Source organism: Paroedura picta, chromosome 8 (assembly GCF_049243985.1).
Source record: "Paroedura picta isolate Pp20150507F chromosome 8, Ppicta_v3.0, whole genome shotgun sequence".
In the NCBI taxonomy this organism is placed as follows: Eukaryota; Metazoa; Chordata; class Lepidosauria; order Squamata; family Gekkonidae; genus Paroedura; species Paroedura picta.
This window is the reverse complement of record NC_135376.1, coordinates 14,311,057-14,330,242: the sequence shown is the minus strand read 5'-3', so window position 1 is coordinate 14,330,242 and position 19,186 is coordinate 14,311,057. Positions and strand designations below refer to the sequence as shown.

The following is a 19,186-nucleotide window of genomic DNA, read 5'->3' as shown; positions in this document are numbered from 1 at the left end:
CGCCAGGCTGCTGCGAAGCTATTTGGAGCGGGAGCGAGCTTGGCTGGGCACTCCCCACCTCCCCCACTGCCTGCCCAGGAGCCCCACCAAGACTTGCAAGGCCGTGGTGAGGCTATTTGGGGCCGGGGCGAGCTCAGCCGTACGTTCTCCAACTTCAGTAAACCTGAGTACAACCTTTAACTCTGATTGCCAGTAGCTCCCCAAGGTCTCAGGCTGAGGTCTTTCACGTTACCTATTACTAGATCTTTTAACTGGAGATAGCATAGATTGAATTTGGGATCTTCTGCATGCCAAGCAGACACTCTACCACTGAGCCATGCCCCCTCCCCAGTAAATAGGAGGTTTTTACTTGTTGTGAAGTTTAGAGTAGTTTGACCCAAACTGAGTTATATAATTTGATTTAATGTTTAAGTTTAACCTTTAAAAACCTTTAACAAAATCTTTTTTAGGGGACCCATGTACTGTCTCTTCTCAGCTTGAGCTAGAAGAAGCTTTTCGCTTGTATGAGCTGAACAAAGATTCTGAACTTCAAATACATGGTACAGTATCACTTAATTAAATAACCAAGATGCAATTTACTTTTCTTTTGTCTGCATATCTAACCTCTAAAATGAGACTATTGAGTTCTTCGTTGTGTATTTTAAATCTTCTTTATATTATGTAAGGATTGAAGGAGTAGTGTGAGTTTGCCTTTGCTCTGTTTAATGATAGTAGGGGCTCATTTTGTGCCTTATATTTAACTACTTGCTCTGTTCCCATAAAAGCTTTCTTGAGAGGGAGTATACAAAAGCACTTATAATTATACCAGATTTTACTCAAATCTATATTTATCATAGTTCAGAAGGTAATTTTGTAGAGGTGGCATATTGGAGGGGGATAACTGCTAACCATCCAAACAGCTTAAATCCTGACACTTGTAGAATTAAGCTTTCATTCTTTTTAAAGTGGAGATTTAATTTTAAAAAGTTGGCTCATTTTAATCCGCTGTGAAGAAAGCTACTCATGTTAATGTGCTTGTAGGAAATAACTTAATTTTCAATCTGTATTTGCATATGTGAGCAAAGCCTTCGCATGCTTGAAAAGACTTGCCTTGGTAGTTTTCTGTTATGTTCTCACGTTTCTGTTTCCTAGAATGGAATTCAGATTTTAATCCATCAAAATGGAAACGCTGGCAGGAGATACTTGGAAAAAATCCAGATTAGGTCACATAAATACAGTGACATTCTTAATCCAAATTGTCCCATTAGGAATTGCGTGTGGCAAGATATGGCTGAGATGCTCTTGCACTACAAGATCTCTCCTTTGACCTATTTGTCTGCCCTTGGGACTATGTTCCTGAGTAGCATGACTCTGTTTTTGTTTTTTATGCTGTGTTCAATACCTTGTCACACCTGCTTGAAATGAGTTTATCTGGTATTGCTATCTTTCCTGCAGTGTTTCCCTGTGTACCAGAAAGGCCTGGAATGCCATGTCCGGGAGAAGATAGTAAGTAAAGTCACTTAAGTATATACAAGGGTGAAATATTTGGACACATGATATTTTTATGCAATAAGCAATATCTACTTACAAATAAAGATTACTAATTTTTTGTGAGTTAAATCAGGTTTTAAAGGCAAGTATATAGAGACATGTTTTAAAACATATGAATTTTAATTTGATTTTCATAGAATAATGTTATTAGCTAAGGGACCAAGCTGTCAGCCATGAGGTCCCAGTTCAAATCTCTTGCTGCTGGGGTGTCGGGTAAATCAGTATATGTTAAGAGTATGTGTGTGCACGTGGATGTAATATTACTAGCCAATTTTTACGAGTGATGACAAAGAATTATTAAACATAATATATATGGTGGGGAAAGCCTTGTTTAGATATCAAACCTCTATGACGTGCTGTGGAGGGCTTTTAAATTGATGGCTTGTCCTCTGTAGCACTTGGCATGCAAATTGTGTAATCTAGTAATGGCTACCAAATGTAAATCTATGCAGATGTTACTGGTTTGCATAATTCTTAAGATCTTGGAAAGACAGATTCAATTTGATATTGAAAGATCAAACATGACACCCAGTCTGTAGTTTTTGCATAATAATTTGACTCTTGGTTTGACTCTTCCTCCCACCCAGAGTCTATTTATCGTCGAGGAGCACGGCGCTGGCGAAAGCTCTATTGTGCAAATGGCCATACTTTCCAAGCCAAGCGATTTAACAGGGTAAGTTTTTATATCCCAGCCAGGCTTTTTCATGTGAAGCCACAGCAGCAAGAAGCCTTAGGGAACCTTAAGAGCTCTCTAATGTGGCATAAACTTTTGATTCAGGGCTCGCTTCTTCTTAAGATGAGCTCTAACTCAAAGCTCATACCATGACACATTTGCAAGTCTTTAAGGCTCCAGAAGATTTCCTTTGCATTGGCTGCAGCAGACTGACCTGGTTATTCATCTAGCATTTCCCTTCTGTAGTTGTCCTTTTATCTCACCTTTTTAAAATGGACTTTGTCCCCCCATGATTGCAAATAAACTAGTTCCTTTATACAGGTACTGATAATAAGAAATCAGGCTCTTAATGTATGAAGCTCTATCAATGTAAGTGTGTTTTTAATATAATAATGCCTTATCTAAAGGACCTTCTGATAACCCTGAGCGTTTCATCTCAGTGTACTTTAAAAAGAGGAAAAAAGCATAAAAACTCTCTCCAGCCAAAGTGTTGATTTGGCCCACTTCCCTACTGGGGAATGAATGTGTGTGAATTTTCTTTTATTTATTGATAGTTGGATTTATATGACTGCCCCTCCTGGAGTACTTGTAAATCTAATGGTTTACATCATATTATTGTAACTACATAATTCCATAAATAACCTTTAAAAAAGTAAATCTGCAGTTTACAAAAATTAAAATACATGTCATAGTTGCAGCTAGAGTCAGCCTCCATTAAAACTTGCCTGTTCACCCTCTAGAGAAGCAGAGGGTGAATTTCCAGGCGAGGGCCCATTTCTTGGTGTTGGTTGCATTCCTTCGCTCCAACCAAACAGTTGGTAAAAGAGCTCCCTCTTACAGGGCCTATGGGACTGGGAGAGCTCCCATAGGGCTTGCAGTTCTTCCGGGAGCTCATCCGCCAGGTAGGGACCTGGACCAAAAAGGGCCATGGCCCTGGTTGAGGCCAGACAAGCATCTAGGGCCAGGGATCGTTAGCCTGTTTGTATTAGCTGATCAGAGCATTCTTCAGGGGGGAGGGTATAGTTAGCTAGGCTGTCCCTTAGGTAAGCCAGTTCCAGATCATGGATAGCCATAAAATTAAAACCAAAACCTTGAACCTGATCTGGAATTCAACTAGGAGCCAGTGCAATTGCCTGATAATAGGCCAGATATGGGCCCTCCAGGGTGCTGAAGGTGTCATGAACATTAAAAACGAATGTGTAATCTGTAACCTCGTTTTGGTTTGACTTAATTTCTACAAATAAAAAAAAACAGATGTAGTGCTTGAACTTTAATAGCTTTATTATTGCCATGCTTTCGGACCTTTTCTTCCTTTTTGTTTCCAGGTTAAGGGCAGACCCTCATAGAGCGAGTTACAATAATTCAGTCTGGAGGTGACCGTCGCATTGGTCACTATGGCCAGGTGTTCCGGATCCAGATAGGGTGCTACTAACAGCCTGGCAAAGGTAGCAAAATGCCAGCTGAGCTACTATAGTAATCTGAGTCTCCATAGATAGGGAAGCATCAGGAAACACAACTAAATTCCTAGCACAGTATGCAGCTGCACACCATCTAGGCAAAGCAAATGCACTTTTTATCCTGGCCCCTTCTTAGCCAGCCACAGGAACTCAGTTTCAGGCAACTCTACTTGAGCCAGACCATCACTGCTTCCAGCCAACTGGCGAATGTCTCCAGGAGTGAGTCTGGGCAGCAGTCCATCAGGAAATAAGAGTTGGGTGTCATCAGCATATTGATGGCACCCAAGCCCAAACCCCCAGACCAGCTGGGCAGGAGGGCGCATGTAGTATCTAATCTGCCTGCACATGAGCCGCCTCACATTTTGGTAACCTTTAAAAGAACTGTGTAAAGCAAAAGCCAAGCATCTTGCTTAAAAACAGGAGCTAGAGCCAGTCTGTGATCATCAGGAGGCCATAAACGTGGCTTCTGCTTCCTCTCCCAGCATCTTTCTTCCCTGGCCCCCGACCTGATTGCTTAGAAGTCTTGATAAGTGAGATTTTCCTCTGACCTTCCTCTTATTGTGGAATATTAGGCCAAATAAAAGTGGCAACATTCAGGGTGATTTTTTTTAAGGCTTAAATCTTGTAATGAAAAATCCTGCATTATGTCTACTTGTTGAGTTTCAATGTATGATGAGTTAGGACCCAGGCATTAATGAAATATGAAATGTTGTGAAAAACAAACTTTAAGGAATATACTTCCAGAGTAGCGTCTTGCTTTCTCTAAGGCTGCCATGGCATTTATTATGGGCAAAGATGTGTTGAGAGGGGAACCACTTCTTGGGGTTGTAACAGTTTGAGAACTAAGATCGAGTTACCTGATCATTTGTGATCATTTGTCTGTTTGTTCTTCCCTCTAGAGAGCTCACTGTGCCATCTGCACTGATCGTATATGGGGATTGGGACGTCAGGGATATAAATGCATCAACTGTAAACTCCTCGTTCACAAAAAATGTCACAAACTCGTCAGCATAGAATGTGGCCGGCATGCAATACCACCAGTAAGTGATACTGATAGCTGTAATTCTTCTGAAAGCAGTGTTTTATACATAATTAAGACCTTCGCTGGCTCACTTCAGGTTTTGATGTCTAATGGATGGCCTCATTAGAAAACAGCACTAATTGTTCTCTGCTGGAAATGTGACTGTTTTTCAAGCTGTCTCTCAAATATGATACGATAATCCCCTTAGTGGTTTTGCTAAATATTTGCCGCACCTGAATGGACGATCCACATGAAGGATCCACAGGATCCACATGAAGGATCCACATGAAGGATGTATAGGCCATAGATTTCAAAACTAACCAGACTGCCTGACTTAAGAAGTAGCTTCTCCATTATGAACATCTGAGTGCCAAAGTGTGCTGTTGCAATTGTGTCTCTATACCTCTTCCGAAAGGAAATCAGTGACCAGAAGAACACTTTCTCTCTTCCTTGAACTCCCAACCTGCACCAGTTGAGTTGGCTTAATCTCTTGGTTTTAGATCCAGAAAAAAAGACATTCCCTTCCCCCTGACACTTGGTAACAATGAATGGTATTTTAGTTGATTGGTGGGTGTTCTTTTGCTTGCCCCAGTGTCTCATTCAACTGCTGTAGCTAATGTCTCGAGACTAACTTTTTCACTGCTGCTTTTTCTTGTTAATGGATTCTTTGGTTTTATTTTGCATTGTCTATGTCTATTTTTGTATTATTGTGACCTTCAAATTGAGTTGTAGTCAACATATGTAAATAAGTTTGAAATTCTAAGGGTAATGCAGTCTGAACCTTTCAGTACTTACATGGACTTAAAGTTCTAGTGGGAAGTATTTATTCCCAGATAAAGTTGCTTATGATTGCAGCCATGCAGTGAAATCCTAGGCATGTCTACTCAGAATCAGCTTCCAGTATGTCTGGTGGTTCTTGTGTGCCTAGGAGTGTACTCTTTGATTTTTGCTAGTTGTCAGTGACATTGGCTTATTGTTGTTATTATTATTATTTATTAGACTTGTTTCCCGCCACTCCTGGCAAGCCGGCTCGTGGCAGGTTACACAATAAAACCCCCACAGACAATAAAACCCCAATTAAAAACCCATTTAAAATTAACATTTTAGACCAATCATTGAGCTTTTCTGCTTCCCCTCTTCACCAGTGTTCCCTGCCCCTATTGGGTCAGTTGACCTCAGGGAACTGCATAGCTGTCTTCAGTAGCTGAATGGAATCAGAAGCAAAAAAAGAAGAAAAATTCCAACAGTATCCTCCAGAAGCAGAAAACATGGTTAGGATCTGAGCCAGAATTACTTGCCGAAAGCTGGGAATTGTGACCTTATCTTTTGACTCTTGCAGGATCCTCTAATGTCAATGGATCAGTCAGCAGTGCATCACGATAACATAGAACCTGGTAAGCTCAGAACTTTGAAAGGGCCTGATGTTAACATCAATTAAAATGTCTTCTGCTTTACTACTTGCATGAGCATTTTAAACTGTTTTTTGTAATTCCCATTGAAGTTAACATTTATATTCTCATTTTTGTGGCCAAAATAGTTAATTATTTCTTTATGCTTTCAGTTTACATTTGTCTGGGGAACAGATTGTTTAATTAGACTATAAATGTACAGGATTGGATTCGGTGCTTCTGTAAATAGAGCGAACTCTCAGAAGCAACTTTCATTGATGCGCCTCTCCTTCTCCCCACTACTGGTGCTGTTTGAATTTTGGGATCCTCCAGAGCAGTGTGACATTTGGGGGAGGGGGGTATGCCTTGGCAAGCACTATGTTCTCTCTGTTACTGAGCACCTGCTTTTCTGGGCATACAAAGCACTGCAGTGAAGGGAGCCAATAAAAATATCTTCCATGAATTTGATCTGTTTCATAGAAGCATTGGATCCAACCCATAATGTTTGAAAAGCTGTGAAGAGACACAGTCATACTTCCCCATTAATATGAGAGCTTAAAGAGAAGCTTAAAGAAGATGACTTCATTCATATTTTGATTATATTGAGGAAAACAACATAGAATGCCCTAGCTGATACAATGTCAACCTGAAGTTCTACATAATCCATAAAAACACTTTTGCAAAAAGAATCCTTTTAATTTCATCTTCTTACAGATTTGTTTACTTTTCTTTTGTGTTCTTCAAACTCTTAGTGATACCATACAATCCATCAAGTCATGAAAGTTTGGACCATGTTGGTGAAGAAAAGGAGGTATACTAACTTTTTTCTATACCAAATTAATATCTTCCTATGCTTTTAAGAAACTTTAATGTAACTTCACTATGATGATCTGCTCTAACAGTATTAACAACCAGTATTTGTCTGCAAGGCTCAATGCCTAAAACTGTCAGGGAACAGCTGCTTACATATATCCATCTACCAACAGGCAACAAGCATTAGAGAGAGTGGGAAAGTATCTTCCAGTCTGGGTCTGCAAGATTTTGATCTACTTCGAGTTATAGGGAGAGGAAGTTATGCAAAAGTTCTTCTTGTTCGGTTAAAGAAGACAGAACGCATTTATGCCATGAAAGTGGTGAAAAAAGAACTAGTCAATGATGATGAGGTAAACAATATTTGTATTCATGCAAAATTTCCAGTGATCTATGTGATGGTTCTATCCTCCACCCTTTGTTTCCCACTGGTACTCAAGTAGTCTTTCATTTCAGGACTCATGAGATATTCTCAAAGCTTCTGCTGTTTTTCACAGGATGAGTCTTTTTGTTTTAAACATAGATTATTATATTTTTCTGTATGTTCAGAGACTGCACACATCTCTGTTGTGTTTGCAAGTGGCCTTTTGTGCTGCTTTTATTATCATAATGTGCCCCCCCTAGGGGGGGCATGTCACTTTTAATTTATTGTTATTAATTAGATTTATATAAACTGCCACTCCATAATAGGCTCAGGGCAGTGTACAACATTTTAAAATTCCCCATTAATATAAAGTCTGATAAAACGGTAGAAACAATAAAAACTGTAACTATAAACATGAGTGCCCCAGTTGTCTCACCACGTAGGCCTTGTTCTTATTCCCGTGGCTTTACAGGCCCAGCAAATCTCTGGTAGTTCCTTCAAGGTCTGGGTCTACACAGGCAACATATTAGCCCCTGGTGATCTTAGTGTTCTTCTAGATAGTGAAAGAAGTCATTTGGAGCCATATGCTTCCCTACGCTTCATCTTGCTGTTTTTAGAAATGGATGTTGCATTTCCTTTTCAAGGTAATTGTAGACTGTCTTGAGGATGTTCGCCCTGTCTGCATATTCAGAACTGTGTCACTGCTTATCTCCTCTTGAGCTTAAACTGGGTCATTTTAGTCTATGGAGCCCTTCCCACAACAGGTTTACTGGCAAGTACCAAAGGTGGTGCAGCAGTCTGACTGTGTATGTTTTCCCTAATAGGATATTGATTGGGTTCAGACAGAAAAACATGTCTTTGAGCAAGCTTCAAATCATCCTTTCCTTGTTGGCCTCCATTCTTGTTTCCAGACAGAAAGCAGGTAATCATGCAGCGAGGTTTTGCATTTTTGCATTTTTTTAAAATTGTAAGGTTCTTCCATACTTTATCATAATATTTGGCAGGGGCTCATGGGAATTGTAGTCCATGGACATCTGGAGGGTCGTAATTTGACTACCCCTGATTTCTAGGTTCTGTAAGGAGGATCCAAGGAAGATCAGTAAATAACATATTGCTGAAGGAGATTAATGAAAAAGTTCTGAAAGCATGTATTCCTGAATTCATAAGAGTGGTGGCGTTGGAGGTGGGGAATAGGTAGAAAACAATCCTAAATTCAAATAGGATGCCTTTATTATAATTCTGCACTTCCCTTTTCAGGCTGTTTTTTGTTATAGAGTATGTAAATGGAGGAGACCTCATGTTTCACATGCAGCGGCAGAGGAAATTGCCAGAAGAGCATGCCAGGTATGTCCATGTCTAAGTTGAGGTCTGGTTTTGCACAGTTAAGAGAAAGCGAAGGGTGGGGGTGGGTTGGTACATGGAGCTTCCCCATTTAACTTCAAAATGCTGGTTTTGTCAGCCAGCTTCTTGAAATAAGGTGATTGGAGATGAACAGAAGAACCAAAATGCAATTAAACTAATAACCAAATCTGCTTTCAGTCTCAACATTGGTAGAATTGGTATGAGATGGCTTTTTAAAATTCAGCTTCGTAAATTTCACTGGTCTCTCACTAGAATCCGGTAGTTTCTTGTCATCTTTTTAAACAGATCCTCTCCAATCTTACATTCAAGTATGTGGCAATACTCTCTTAGACAGCTGCTCTCTACATGACACTCGCTAAACTCCTCTGCTGTTACACCCATGTCTTTGCTTCTGTTTCCTGCCCAAGGCTTGACAAGTGTCCTAAGCAGAAATATGCCGGGGTCTTCTTATCAACCCTGAAATTACATGATGCAGGCTGGTTCTTACCTTTTCCCCTGGGGTATACAGATTGCCTCTGCTACCTCTTCTGGCTGCTTCCTTGGCTGGTTTTGTTGCCATGTGGCTGAGGGAGAGGCATTTGAGGAGATGAACTTCCCTGATCATTATTTGCATTTACATACCTTTATTGAGACTCATTTTCTCTAATTTCCTAGGCATAACACTCAAACTGGACTCCACTGTTCATTTGATTGGGTCATACCCAGTGCCACTAGGATATTGATAATTTAGGCATTTAACTTTTTGCCTATCATAACAAACTGAATATTTAATACTTGTTGTCGTTAGGATGAATCAGTGGTAGACATTATTAGAGTTTAGCAAGAGGTGATGAGGTTATTGCCAGTGATTATGATCAAATGGTGGTTATCATAATGCTGTCTGTGTTCAAAGTACTTCATAAACATTCATTTTACAAGAGTTTGGTTGGGTGGGGGAGTTGAGAGCAGCTTTCCAAAGGTTTATCTAGGGAGTCTGTGGCATAAATGAAACCTTTACAAGGTATTGCAGCATCATTTCTTGAACGTTTCATGAGACCTGACCCTTAGACACCTTTTGTAATGCTTTTATTCTAGGTTCTATTCAGCAGAAATTAGTTTAGCATTAAACTATCTTCACGAGCGGGGGATAATTTACCGGGACTTGAAACTGGACAATGTTTTATTGGATTCAGAAGGACACATCAAGCTGACTGATTATGGCATGTGCAAGGTGAGAGGCAAAATCCCCCCCAAAATCTCAAAGTATAGGTATTAATAACTTGTGTACCTTTTAATAGCTTTTTAAAATTGTTGGCTCCATTACCAGGGTTTCAGTGATGGTTTGACTATATCTTGCAGTTGCAAAGTGAAGGACATTGTAATATTTTTCCTCCTGCTATCCAAAACACCTTGAGCCACTCCCCCCTCCCTCCCCAAGCTCCTTTTGTATTTAATAGTTAAAGTGCAGGGTGTGATGTATTTTCAGTCTTGTGTGCACATGATAGAATTTGAGCTTTTATTCCATAAAGATAATTTGAATGAATTTATGATGGCTGCAAAAAAACATAAGGATACTTCATTTTGACATACACTGAATGATGTTGATAACTGAGTTAACTCCTAACCCTCAGCTTTTCAGTGTTCCAGAATTTTTCACTCTAGAATTAGCATTCTAAATTCCGAGCTCAGGCTTCTAATATGTTTTCCAGTCTTGAATTTGTGCCATTTTTTCCACATGGGCCACAGTGCCTTTGAATCAGTGATGGAAGATAAGAAGGGCTGTGGCCCGAAAGAGGAGCACCTGAAGGCCCACATTTAGAGTTGAACATACAGAAACTTACGTTTATCTAGTACAGTGCAAGTTTTCACACAAAGTCACTAGAAGTTCAAAGACCGATGGTTTTGGAATGAACTTTCCTCTGTAAAATATGACCATATTCAGAGTGTGGAACATAGGATAAATTCAAACTTACAATGCGGCTTGAAACCACTGATATAACCTACTGCTCTGGGAACTAGAAGGAACCTTTAAATTATGATTTTTCTCTCTCTTCCCCTCCCCTTTCATTTTTAAAGGAAGGATTAAGGCCTGGAGATACGACCAGCACTTTCTGTGGCACTCCCAACTATATTGCTCCGGAGATTTTGCGTGGAGAAGATTATGGTAAATGTTGCTGTTTCTGGCAATACCATTATTGCACAGAACATGAGCAGCCAATACTCAAAATAATTTGGATTTCAACCTTGTGTTTTGCTGTCCCTGTGACATTTCTTGTTCATTGAACAGAGCACCTTATGGGAATCTGATTCTCTTCACAGTGACCAAAGAAAACCAGGTGGATTAGAGTTTAGTTGTACCTTAGAGACCAATGGGATTTTCAGGGCAACAGTTTTCAGGAGTCAGTGCTCCCTTTATTTAGATACTGCACAGTTGTCCTATGGGTCCTTCATGACCAAGAGGCAATATGAGAATTAACCCACAGCAGTTTTCAGGATTCAGTTTTGTGCAACGCAGGAAGCAACTAGGTATATCAATTCAGACAGTGATCAAAATCTGAATCCAGAATGCTCTCAGTAATTTGTTTCTCTCCATAGTGCTTACATTAGTGCAACCTTTTCCAACCTTCTGATCCTGGAGGAGCCCTGACATAATTTTTCAGGCTTCAAGGAGTCCTGGAAGTGATGTAGCTGGCTATGCCTCCCTGCCATGCCCCAAAAGTGATGGGTGTGTGCCCAGACAGGCCTTAGTAATACTTAGGGTATCTCTTGAATGATAATGCTTCAGTATCACTAAATCCTATTCCATTTTGTCTTTAATCGTAGGGTTTAGTGTGGATTGGTGGGCTCTGGGCGTGCTGATGTTTGAAATGATGGCAGGCAGGTCACCATTTGATATCGTTGGAAGCTCTGATAACCCTGATCAGAACACAGAAGACTATCTTTTCCAAGGTTAGTATGGAATACTGCGCAGCAGACTTCTGACCTAGTTCTGTTAGCCCATCCTTGCTGAATGATCTTGTGAATCATCTCCAGGAAATGGAAAAATAGCAGTTAAAATAGAAATTATAGTGGAAGATTACTTGCCGCTTGACAGGGAGAATGATTTACATGTACCTCATGTTTGCTGAATATATAGTACAGAAGAAAGTAACAATAACATTTCAGAGGCTGTTGTATGGAGATAAACTTGTTTTCTGTGGCTTAGATCAGGTGACTTTTCTGCAAAGTCTTTCTTATTCATTGGAACCAACTCATGTATGTTAATTTGAAGAAGCCTTTGATTTGGTGCATGGAAAAATTCCCTGGTAATGGTAATAACTGGAGAAGGGAATGGCAAACCACCCTGTATTGAGTCTGCTAAGAAAACGCTAGAGGGCATCACCCCAAGGGTCAGACATGACTCAGTGCTTGCACACGGGATACCTTTACCTTTACCTTACTGCTGTTATTATTATTACCATAGTTATTTTGGAGAAGCAAATCCGTATCCCTCGATCCCTTTCTGTGAAAGCAGCAAGTGTTCTAAAAAGCTTCCTTAACAAGGTAAGAATTTGTGCCATACTTTGGTCAAGATTTTACTGCCAAATCTCCATTTTACAGATATGAAACGGACATATCAAAATTAGGTGGAAACTAACAGGCTAATAGCGTGATCCTTTACAGTGAGTTCAGTGGAATAACTACATAGAACTGTGCTGTCAAACCTGCCTGGGAAAGAATGCCATGAGCTTTTTTCCATCAGGATATACTCCAAAATGCTCATGCACAGGATTGCAGCCTTAACTTTCAGTTATTTCATTCGCTAGTGAATCTCGGTACATCCTGCTTCTTTGTTCATTGAGCCTTATCTGTTTTGCCTAAGCCATTTTAATTTAATACTGTGAATATTAATTTGAATATCACCATTAAAACTGCAGCATGAACTCTGCATAATTTTTTCTATAATGGTAGTATGATGCCATCGTTCCACCCTGCACTCTGCTAGCCTTCCTCCTGGCAGGGCACCCATCAACATATATGCCACCTCATGCCCCCCCCCCTGCACAAGGGTGAGGGATGGTGGTTGGGTGTGCTCCATCATGCGGGCCCAATCAGCTTGCCTCCTCTTTGGCAGGAGCCAGCCCACCCTTCTGCTCATTTTCAAAACAGCCTTCACTCCTAGTAAATTTATAAATGTTGCATCCTAGACATATAGTGGCTGGAGTGTAACATTCTGAGATGGAAGTACAAATTGCATATTTATTAATTTCACTGAGTAACTTAATGTTTAATGTCTTTTCTACTATAGGATCCTAAAGAACGTTTAGGATGCCATCCTCAGACAGGATTTGCAGATATCCAGGGACATCCCTTCTTTCGTAATGTAGACTGGGATCTGGTAAGTAAAGTGTAAACAACACTTGTAATTATTAATTTGAGAGAATGTATAAAATCTTGATGAGCTGGCTTCTTCTGTAATTGGTGTTTTCACTTTGCCAAGCATTTTCCGCTGTTTCTCATCCTTGCAGTATTGTTTGTAGATATGACACAATAAAAACAGGCCTATACCCTGGGGGGCTAGGCTGGGAGAGATATATCCCCTTGTTATCTGTATGTGCTCCATGCCCATTATCAGACAGTTTTTAATTACTTGGTGAAATCATGTCTACTGTCTGTGTTGTTTTTAAGCAATATCACCTAAGGCTGTATGTATTTATTCTAAGATGGAGCAAAAACAGGTGGTTCCTCCATTTAAACCCAACATATCTGGAGAATTTGGTCTGGACAACTTTGATTCCCAGTTCACTAATGAGCCAGTTCAACTCACTCCTGATGACGAGTAAGTAAACAGATTCTTAAATGAATTCTTAATTCAGAAAATCAGACTGAAAACTATCTGATTGCTCTTCTGTAACTTAGATATAGTTCCAGCTTTGTGAGGAGAGTGTAAAATGTTTGTATAATATCTCTACTTAAAGCCTCCATATGGCATATACTAAAGCATGACTTAATTGTTAGTCTCTCTCTTCTCACGAGTAGTAGAAATGTGTTCTGATTTGGAAGTTGGTAGGTGTCAGCACTGATGTTGAATGTGGAAGTATGATGTTTGTTCCCTCAAAATCAAACCTATTTTGGGGGAGAAGCAGATAGAACTGATCTGGAAAGGCCTGTAGTACAGAGTTAGTATTGGGAAGTTTTCATGGTGTGCAGTTGTATCAAACTTGTCCACAGCCAGTGGTGAGTTATATACTTGGAGCCAGCTACACTACAGCTTCTGCTTCAGCCATTCCATGAAGCAGTAGCTTAATGATATGGTGAGGGTCTAATACCATTCTGTGCATCTTCACAGAACTAAAATTTCCAGAGTGCTTTTGGTAAGGTATTATAATACAGTTGAAATACAAAGCAAACTTTAGCCTGTACTTCTAGCTTCCTGGAAATACAATTTTGCCCTAGACCCCTGATTTTTTGCTTATGATATAGCATTTTTGTAATAAAAAACTTACATCTCCCGTTTGCTTTTTAGTGATATTGTGAAGAAGATTGATCAGTCCGAATTTGAAGGCTTTGAGTACATCAATCCTCTCCTGATGTCTGCTGAGGAATGCGTCTGATTTCCTCCCTTCGAAACTGTGCCATTTGTTGCTTCCGTTTTCTGCATGGGTCAGCAGCTTGCTATTGAGATGCAGTTGCTGAAATACACTGACCTTTTTCATCAGCCATTCATCACCCATAAACTGAATCCTTCCATTACTGGAATCTGAAAATACTGTTCAGAGCTGATTCACAAAAATTGAACCTTCATAGGGGCAATGGTCAGCTGTCAGACTGTGTAATGTGGCTGTTGACAGACATTGTTTGAAGTGCATTGCGCTCTGTATTACAAAGGATCTTGCATTTAAGATTCATAGTAATGTTATCGTGACTGGTTACATTTAAAAACAAACTCAGATCAGAGGATGGGGAATTCAGATGAATGCGACCTCTTTCTCTGTTTTTGACATGTCAGGTTCCATGGGTTCAATCTCAAGTTGACTTTGACATTGCTGGTTCTCAGTTTCATTGCACCCAAGTTGGTGATAGTAATGTGCATTGCCAAAAGTATATATAAGGTTGCAGTGGAATTGCCGTGTAATGCTGCAGCCCACTCCCAAACCCTGAATTTTGGGTTTTGTCTTCCAGGTTGAAATTTCAGTTCAACTTCTGAAACTTTCTTCTAATGTATATCTTCAAGGCTATGCCTGAAGCTGTTCCTGAGCCTTGATAAAAATGGCACAGAGTTGGGGTTGGATTCTCCATCCCTTCTCACCAGACTTCCTTTCTTACGGCAGTCCCCTTCCCCCCATTCCCCCCTCCCCTGTCCCTGTGGACTTTTGTCTCTGTGAGTCCCACCATCCTTGGCTTAGCTTTTCTGGTATTCAAGAGTTGCCCTCCTTTTTTTTCTACACTGTAAAAGCTAGTTGGATCCAACCTGTTTGCTTTTAATTTCGTGCCTCTGGGGACAATGGACATTTTCTTGGGAATAATCATGGGCCTGTCTCCAGAGGATTATGTTCTTGAACTCCATGTAGTTGACTTTGAAGTTAACTCCCCTTGTTACCAAAGTTTTGTTAGGCACACATTCATCAAGTACACTTCATCTGATGTGTGAATGAGCGTCTTCCTGAGCCTGTTCTTTCAACAAGGGCTCGTAAGAGGTGTGATATCAATTGGAATGAATAGAACTAAACATTTAAAAAAAACCTTTAGCCTAGTTTGGCACCTAATCCTCACAAATAACCTTGAGCTATTTTCTTCAGGATGAGTTGAAGCCAAGTGTATCTGAAATGGTATTCACAATAGATTCAGATAGCTCGTAGTCTTAACTTGCCACTGTGAAACATTGAAAAGCATTCTACCATACCAGTATCGAGGGATCTCTCTGATGTTAGCTAGAGATTTCTGACTATACTGAAGATCTTATCACTGTCCTAAACATGCATTTGTAATGCTCAAATTAATTAACAGAGCACAGGAATAAAGGAAAACCAAACCGATGAGATGGTTGAAGGTGCAAATTCTAAAGATCTACATATATTACTAATAAAAAAGCAATCCAGTTTTGCATTGGAAAGCTCAACGACTTGGCTGCTTGGGGAAATATGTCTACTTTCTGCTTGGTTTTTAAAAATTCTTGTATAAAAGAGGGGTTTAAAGGAATTCACATCATAGTTGAGTTTCTGTGATATTAAAATGTATTGCACAGTTGTACATTACATTAATTACGCATTTTCAACTATGAACTAATTTTTATGAACACTGACATGCTAAACTGAAGGAGAGAAGGTAACTTGTCTTGGCACTTGCTCCTACTACTTGAGCTGGCTCATGTTGGCATTTAAGGAACTCTAATTGTATGTTGTAGTTGTAGTTTGGGGGAGGGGATGTCTGTATATTGGATAATTTCATTTCTATCTTTTGCTGAGTCCTTTTTCTAAAGTATCTGAAACTGGGCACTAGCAGTGGATACACCTAAGTTGCATGGTCATTATCAGGGGTACTTTTTTAACATGTAGAAAGACCTTAAAAAATCTCACATCCAAGATTTTTCTTCTTCAAAGCACAAATTCAGTGAATTTACGGATGTTACATAAGACGCGCTTTCTTCCTGTATCTGTGTATAAACGATATCATGTTGTGGTATATCTTCCTTTGTCACCTTTTAACAACAAAAAAGTGGTATGTTAAAAGCAAAATGTCAAAGGTTTTTTTTTATTTTCATATTTGTTTCAAACAAGTGCCATGGTATTAAATTGTTGTGTATTTCTAAAACTGTTAAATGTGTAGAGGCTTGTCTTGAAATGCTGACAAGGGAATTTGGTCTTGAATGATAAGGGAGCATGATGTTAGTGGGATAACCTTTAGCATAAAAATTGGAATGATGGGTGTTTCTTCTTTACTGTTGCTGCTGTTTGTGTTCAATTTGCAGTCTTGGATATTATGTTGTATAATCTGTATTTCTGCACACTTTTTTACTTTCCATTTTTAAGGTTGAAAATAAAACACAGGAGGGTTTTTTTTTTATTTAATTTGTTACATTCCTTGGTACTTTTTGGTCAAGGATTCCTGTTTTTTTTAATTTACTTTAAATATCTTGTCTTCATTAGAGTCTTTTATCAACCGCTTTTGATTAGCTGGTACAGCAGTCCATCACTGAACTCCAGAATCCTGATTTTTACCATAGAGATCCATGTGCACTGTGAAATTGTGACAGGGCAGAGCAGGTTTGAAGATTTAGTGGTGCAAAATGTCCTCTGGATACAAACATCGCAATGCAAACACAAAGCTTTTCTTGATGCAAAGAAATGTGGAGTAACAGTGTGGCATCTAGATTTCCTTCCCACCTCTATTCTCAATTCCACAGCAGTGCTGGGTTATAACACCTTGGCACAGTTTTTATGCTTCATTTAAAAATTACATCCAAGACAGAAAGAGGAAATAGATAATATTCATAAAAGAAAAGCTGTGCAGAAGCTATGGAAAGCTGGCTTATTAAAACTGAGGCAGCTGCTAGAAGCTTGGCTGCCTGTGGAGGGAAACATACCCTACTGCCCCATGCAGAAGCGAACATCTCTTCAGTAAAAGTAAAAAACCCACCAGGGTCCGAGCAAAGGAGAACAATGAAACCTCCATTCTGTAACAACGTATTCTCCAATCTGCTTGCTTCTGTGTCTGTTCCATGGATCTGGCTTGCAGGACCCATGCTTCCCTTGCTTGCAGCCCACCACTGTTGAGTGAATCTAGGCAGTGCACGGTTATTGGAAATCCCCTGCCTAAAGGGGATTAGAATTTATATATATATATATATGTGTATGTGTACATATATACACACAGACATAGACATAGACAGAGAGAGAGAGAGAGAGAGAGAGATACTCTTCCACCAGGTATATGGTTGAGGCCAGGGTTGGCAAGATAGATCTAACGCCCCCCTCCCCACGGGTCTTGAAGCAAACATCATCAGGACCTCCTTCTCTCTGCTAGTAGCGGGGATGGGAGTCTTATCTTTTTCCGCCATGTTGGGAATGCTTTTATATCTTTTAATGGGGTTTTAAATGGAATTTTAAGACACTGTGACCCGCCACAAGCAAGTGGCGGGAAATAAATTGGGGGGAAAATAAATAATGAGACTGACACCGGTCACCCTCCTGAATATGCACCCTGGCGACTGCACACCTGTGCATTGAGAGAGAGTGTTACAGATTTCTTCTAAATCATGATCTCTTGCATGAAATTGGAGTCCTCTTGGCTGCTTGCATGGATAAGAGGTAAACTCGAATCGTTTTTAGGAAGTGAACAGAGCTAGGTAGGTCTTTGTTCAGTGACGCTTCTGTATTGGCCATTGCAGATGAAATTTTCTGCATATGTTTTAAAAATACCACCAGGATTCCAAAGGTGCCCACCAGTTTAAAAGTGTCTGGGAACCTCTGCCTTTAACTGTTTGTCCATAATCCCTGATATACAGAAATGGGGATGTGGAGAAGCTCACACTATGTTTTGTAGGGAGTAGGGTGACTCCATTGTCCATGTGTTGAAACATTTTGGATATACTAAGTTGGCTGGATTCAGAGTGGCAGAATTAGTTGTTTTCAGTGGGAGGGATTGTGCAAAAGCAAGGGTTCCTAGACAGTTCTAAAATCTGTAGGTGAGACGGATTCAGTTCAAAAGGAAAAAGTTTGAGTAGTATGCAATATGTAAGTTAAAAACAAAGTAATTTATTACCAGCAAAAATGGAGGGGCCTGTGCTTGGCAGGGGGAAAGGGCAAAAGCTGAATGAAAGTGTAGCCAAAGATGATGAACTTTGAGGTGGGGGAGAGTTTCACAGGCAACACCTCCAGAACATAGCAAACAGCTGACTCATGGGAGAAAATAGTTCCATATTATTCAGGGCAGGAGACATCAAAAGCCTGTGCTTTGCATTGCATCCTGAAACAGATTGCCAAACAGTGTCGTTCACAGAGGGAATGCAGTCTCATTGGCATATCCTTGATAATTCACTTCCTGTGCTCTGTTTTTCTAAGAAGCCTTCAAGGAAAACCTCTGTAAAGAGCAATTCAGTCATCAGGAGCACAGCCATCTCTAGGTCACCTTTCCACGTTTTTCTCCATCATACTCGAATTTGGAGGCACCCAATGAAATTGTTGGGAAATAGGTTCAGAACAGACCCAGTAAATATAATATTTCTTTACTCAAGTATTTAAATTGGAATTCACTGTCAGGGGAGGTAGTGATGGTTTTGAGTGCAAAAAGCTTTAAAAGGGATACAGCAACGTTGGAGGACCTAGGTCTTTATCCCCCGTTTGCCAGTTTGGTATTGAGAGCCAGTTTGGTGTAGTGGTTAGGAGTGCGGACTTCTAATCTGGCAAGCTGGGTTCGATTCTGCACTCCCCCACATGCAGCCAGCTGGGTGACCTTGGGATTCACTACAGCACTGATAAAGCTGTTCTGACCGAGCAGGAATATCAGGGCTCTCTCAGCCTCACCCACCCCACAGGGTGTCTGTTGTGGGGAGAGGAAAAGGAATGCAAATATAAGTCACTTTGAAACTCCTGGTAGAGAAAAGCGGCATCTAAGAACCAACTC

At 40.1% G+C, this 19,186-nt stretch overlaps 1 protein-coding gene across 2 annotated transcripts in view; it reads left to right on the top strand.

Moving 5' to 3' along the window:
• PRKCI (protein kinase C iota) overlaps positions 1 to 16,627 on the top strand; it is a 38,723-nt gene extending 22,096 nt beyond the window's left edge. For both annotated transcript variants that reach the window (XM_077348425.1, XM_077348424.1), the window contains exons 3-18: positions 450 to 539; positions 1,435 to 1,485; positions 2,118 to 2,203; positions 4,560 to 4,700; positions 6,021 to 6,075; positions 6,822 to 6,880; positions 7,056 to 7,232; positions 8,068 to 8,165; positions 8,501 to 8,587; positions 9,680 to 9,815; positions 10,661 to 10,748; positions 11,408 to 11,533; positions 12,048 to 12,127; positions 12,873 to 12,962; positions 13,288 to 13,403; positions 14,091 to 16,627. In XM_077348425.1, the coding sequence (XP_077204540.1) occupies positions 450 to 539; positions 1,435 to 1,485; positions 2,118 to 2,203; positions 4,560 to 4,700; positions 6,021 to 6,075; positions 6,822 to 6,880; positions 7,056 to 7,232; positions 8,068 to 8,165; positions 8,501 to 8,587; positions 9,680 to 9,815; positions 10,661 to 10,748; positions 11,408 to 11,533; positions 12,048 to 12,127; positions 12,873 to 12,962; positions 13,288 to 13,403; positions 14,091 to 14,178 (1,568 nt within the window). In that variant the 3' untranslated portion in view covers positions 14,179 to 16,627. The remainder of the gene's footprint in view (positions 1 to 449; positions 540 to 1,434; positions 1,486 to 2,117; positions 2,204 to 4,559; positions 4,701 to 6,020; positions 6,076 to 6,821; positions 6,881 to 7,055; positions 7,233 to 8,067; positions 8,166 to 8,500; positions 8,588 to 9,679; positions 9,816 to 10,660; positions 10,749 to 11,407; positions 11,534 to 12,047; positions 12,128 to 12,872; positions 12,963 to 13,287; positions 13,404 to 14,090) is intronic.
• The last annotated feature ends 2,559 nt before the right edge of the window (positions 16,628 to 19,186 follow it).